Below are 4,229 nucleotides of genomic sequence, written 5' to 3'. Positions count from 1 at the left end.
TATATTACATTATTCATTTTAACAATAAAAATAAAAATACTTATATTTGTCCTCATCTTCTTGTTTTTCAAGATATCAATGAAGTTATACTAATCTAGAACTTATCTTAGAGATAAGAAAATTCTAATTACAAATTGTTTCAATTAAGATTCAAAATATGATTCTTGCTTTTATATATATTAATTAATTATTTTGCAAAATATAGAAACAAATCAAAGATGAAGAAAAAGTAGGCAAACTCCTTATTTTGAAATAATAACAAGTGTATATATTATTATTATTATTATTACATAACAATGAAATTAATGCACAATAATAACCTTGGTCCATATCAACAAATATAGTAAAAAAAATATAAAACACTCCTTGCATATCATTCCACAAGAATGAAATTAATTAATTAATTAATTAAATACCTTAATCACTTAAGAAAATCAGGAAGTTCAACATTGTTTACATCCTCAACTTGATTAACCCAACCATACATCTCCATGAAAGGATTAACCAAAGTTTCTGGTGGATAATCATGAACACAATCATCCCAAACATTTCCATATCCATTTCCAAGATCCTTCATCACTTCCCATAAACAACTATTGCATTTAAATCCAGCTCCAAAACTTATCATGAAAATTCTATCACCTTTTTTTAATCTCTTTTTTGCTTCCATGTAACCTAACACATACCACAAACTACTAGCAGAAGTGTTACCAAAACGATGAAGTGTCATCCTTGCTGGCTCAAGATCATATTCACTTAGATCTAAACTCATTCCAACTCCATCTATCACTGATTTTCCTCCTGTATGGAGACAAAAATGATCAACACCGGTTTTGAAATTCAATGGTGATTTTTTTGTACTTATTGTTCCTCCACCACTACAAGACTTGGAATAACAACTTATTGTTTTAAGTTTCTCCAAGAGTGACACTAAAAGAAACCTAAATAGTTCTCTTGTTGGTAAAATTTTGGGTGATATTACTCTTAGATTGTCGACAAACGCTCTTGTTGCGGCTTTTGGGAGAGTTTTTCCTAGGAAAATACCTCTCCTACCTTGCTCATCTTCTTTCTGAATACAACAACCGAAGGACTCGTCTCTCGCGCCGTGGTGAGTTCTTACTAAACACTTCAGTTTGAGTATGGCTTTGTTCTTTAAGGATCTTTTGTTTGTTAGAAGAATCGCGCATCCGCCCGACCGGAAGAGACAGTTGGCAAGGATCATTGATTTGCTGTTTCCGGGATACCAATTTGGACTAAGAGATTCTGATGCGACCAAAAGTGCTAACTTGTTTCTTTGGGATTTGAAAATGTTTTGAACAATGTCTAGTGATATAAGACTAGCACTGCAGCCCATTCCGGTGAGGTTGTACACTTTTACGTCGTGTCGTAGTTTGTAACGGTTGATGATTCGCGCGGATAGAGACGGAAGCGAGGAGAACATCGAGACGTTGACGACGAGGATGTCGATTTCCGAAGGGGAAATTTTCGACCGCGCTAGGAGTTTCACAATGCTATCGTCGAAAAAATCTTCCATCTCCGAGATCCCGTCATGGATTGTTGGCGATGCTTCGCGGCCTTCGAAGATGTTTCTTGGCGCGTAAGTTTGCTCGCCGATGCCGGAACTTACTATGGCTTTGAGAAGAAATTTGTACTCATCTAGACCCAAATTCTCAGTTCTTTTGATTATTTTGCCACAAAACTCTGTCCCTAACATTCTATCTTGTGTTGGTTTGTGACATTGGTAATCTAATATGTAACCTTCTTGGTCCCTCTTTTGATCCAATAGTTTCCATAATAGGAAACACAAGTACAATGCTGGAACTACATAAATTAAAGAGAGAGACTCCATTTGAGAGAGAGAGAGAGAGAAAAGGGTTAGAGTTTCTTTTGTGTGGAGAGAGATTTGGAGATGGAAAGTTCAAGGTAGACTAGTGTTTATAAGGAGAGAGTTTTGTTGAGTTGAGTTGAGTTGAGTGTGTTATAATGGTAGAGTTTTTGAGCATGTGAATGTGTTCATTAGACTTAACAGCATGTCAATATCTCAACCCCCAACAAACTCTTCTTTTTATGTTTTGTTAAAATCTTTGGCGTATCATACCTAGATCCTATGTAGTAGCTTCTTCTAAATGCGAAGTTGTTGGATATGGATATATAAGAAACTTTTGCACTCTCTAACCAGTGCAACTACCTTCCAAGATCTAGTTAAGAGTGTGTGTGTCCAGTTGTAAAAAAAATGATATTTGTTTTTATAAAAAAAATTGAAGTTAGAGAAAGATGGAATTATGGTTTGTTCATAGCTATAATGTGAATATTCTCATTTATGGTATAACATTATGAAATGTGCATAGGTACCATGTCACCATTTCATTCATGAGAGCAAGGTAAAATGTACCTTTTGGTTTTAAGAAGTTTTAAGTTAACAAATCTTTCTAAGCTTTTGGTACCATGTCACCATTTATCCATTTCGATAATGACCTGAGTTTAAATGTCGTGTAAAGATCTATCTAAAATTACTTAATACATAGCAATTATTATATCCTCTCTATTATAAATAAAAAATGCGTCAGTTTCAAGTACACGGATTTAAATTTAATTTTAGTTTAATCTTCTTTCTTATATACTGATTTGATTATTGAAATATTAAGTTTTTAGGTCAGTCTCCTCACCACAATATTGGAAACTCAAATCCTTCGTAATCTTCTGTAATCACCTATTCTCACTCTATTTTTGGTTCCGAAATGGAACAGTGGTGTTGTTTGTGGGAATCAACTTCTGATTTTCGTGTTTTCCACAATTGCATGTTTGTTCTTCGACTCATTCGTTTAAAACCTTGTTTGTTTACTATATCAAGAGTTCTTGAAATCGAACACGAAGATCCATCGTATTCGATTTGATCAAGTGGCGTATCAACTTTGATTCCTTGAATTTTCAGATTTCTGACTTCCGTACTACTCAATAATGGCTAGATCTCGAGCTACTCGCTCTTCCGCAGTATGCGAAGCCGATGCTACAGTTGCTGCCACTCAAGCAGTGTCCAATCAACCTCATATACCTCATCCTCAAGGCATCACATATCAAGTGTTAGACACTCTGTTGCATCCAGATATGCTCCAAGCTCCTCAGATTGTTAGATCTCCCATAGCACATCAAATCAAACCTCTAATACCGCCTTCAGCTTCCCAACCAAAGGCCTTGCCTGGTTTTCAACTTGCGAACCAACCTCAGGATGCAAGGCGCATATGAATTGTTGAATAACATGTAAAACATCGTTCCACAATAAAATTTATAGGTAGTTGAGGAGAGATTACTTCGTGTCAAAGAAACCTTACAGAACCCACCTCCACGAGGAAACACCGCGCAAAAGGCTATTTCAAAGAGAAGCGAAGCAGCCATCCCTAAGCCGACTGCATCGAGAAAAGACGAAGCTCTAAAGTCGCAAAATCATTAGAAGAGCAAAAAGTGAAAAAGTCCTCCTCGGAGCCCTGAAGGTGTTCGAGGAAGTCACGCTCCTCCACAAGACCAAGTAGAAAAGTAGCCGCCAAAAAATACACATAAACATTCTTTGTGCGTCCATATTTTTGATAGCAGAATACCTAAATAAATGGACAAGCCTCGTAAGTTAAGTGAATATAACAGAAAGGGAGATCCGGACGAGCACATGTAATTCGTCAACGAAAGGTTGAATTACTTCCACACTGGCGAGGCCTCCAAGTGTAAATTGTTTGCACTAATCTTTATCGAACCGACAAGGCTATGGTTTAATGCTTTACCGAACGGGTGTATTAAGTCCTGGACAAACTTCTACAAGAGGTTCACTTTCCACTTCACTTCTCGGAAAAGGAAACTAGTGACAATAGCTGCATTGAGCGGGATCACTCAAGGAAAGAAAGAGATCCCGTAGTTTTGCATTGACCGATTCACACAATTAGTTGTGGAAGTAGAGGGGACCGAGAAGGTCTCAAGTTATGGATCTTTGAAAACGACCTACTGCAGGATAGCCTATTCAAACAATTTTTTTGGAGGAGAGAAGCACGCACCATGCAAGAACTATTGAGAAGAGCTCAATGTTTCATCAAACTCAAAGAAAATCTAAACACCCGGTTCGACAACCCAGTCTTTGTCGATACCAATTCCACTCGCCCGTCAGGGAAAGAATCCCACATTCAGAAGGATGAGTCCGACCGAGGAATGCATGGTCGATACAATAAGTACACACAACTAAATGCATC

The 4,229-nt window shown here is 37.0% G+C and overlaps 1 protein-coding gene across 1 annotated transcript; it reads right to left on the bottom strand.

Annotated features, from left to right (window-relative positions):
• Window positions 1-230: 230 nt before the first annotated feature.
• Window positions 231-2,205, bottom strand: LOC127106002 (3-ketoacyl-CoA synthase 12). The gene has a single exon (XM_051043278.1). It carries the CDS (start codon window positions 1,847-1,849, stop codon window positions 422-424), a length of 1,428 nt encoding a protein of 475 aa, XP_050899235.1. The 5' UTR covers window positions 1,850-2,205; the 3' UTR covers window positions 231-421.
• Window positions 2,206-4,229: the final 2,024 nt, after the last annotated feature.

The sequence above is a fragment of the Lathyrus oleraceus genome, chromosome 7, assembly GCF_024323335.1.
Source record: "Lathyrus oleraceus cultivar Zhongwan6 chromosome 7, CAAS_Psat_ZW6_1.0, whole genome shotgun sequence".
NCBI classification, from domain to species: domain Eukaryota; kingdom Viridiplantae; phylum Streptophyta; class Magnoliopsida; order Fabales; family Fabaceae; genus Lathyrus; species Lathyrus oleraceus.
Note: the sequence above shows the minus strand (reverse complement) of the source record. Positions and strands in the feature narration are given on the sequence as shown.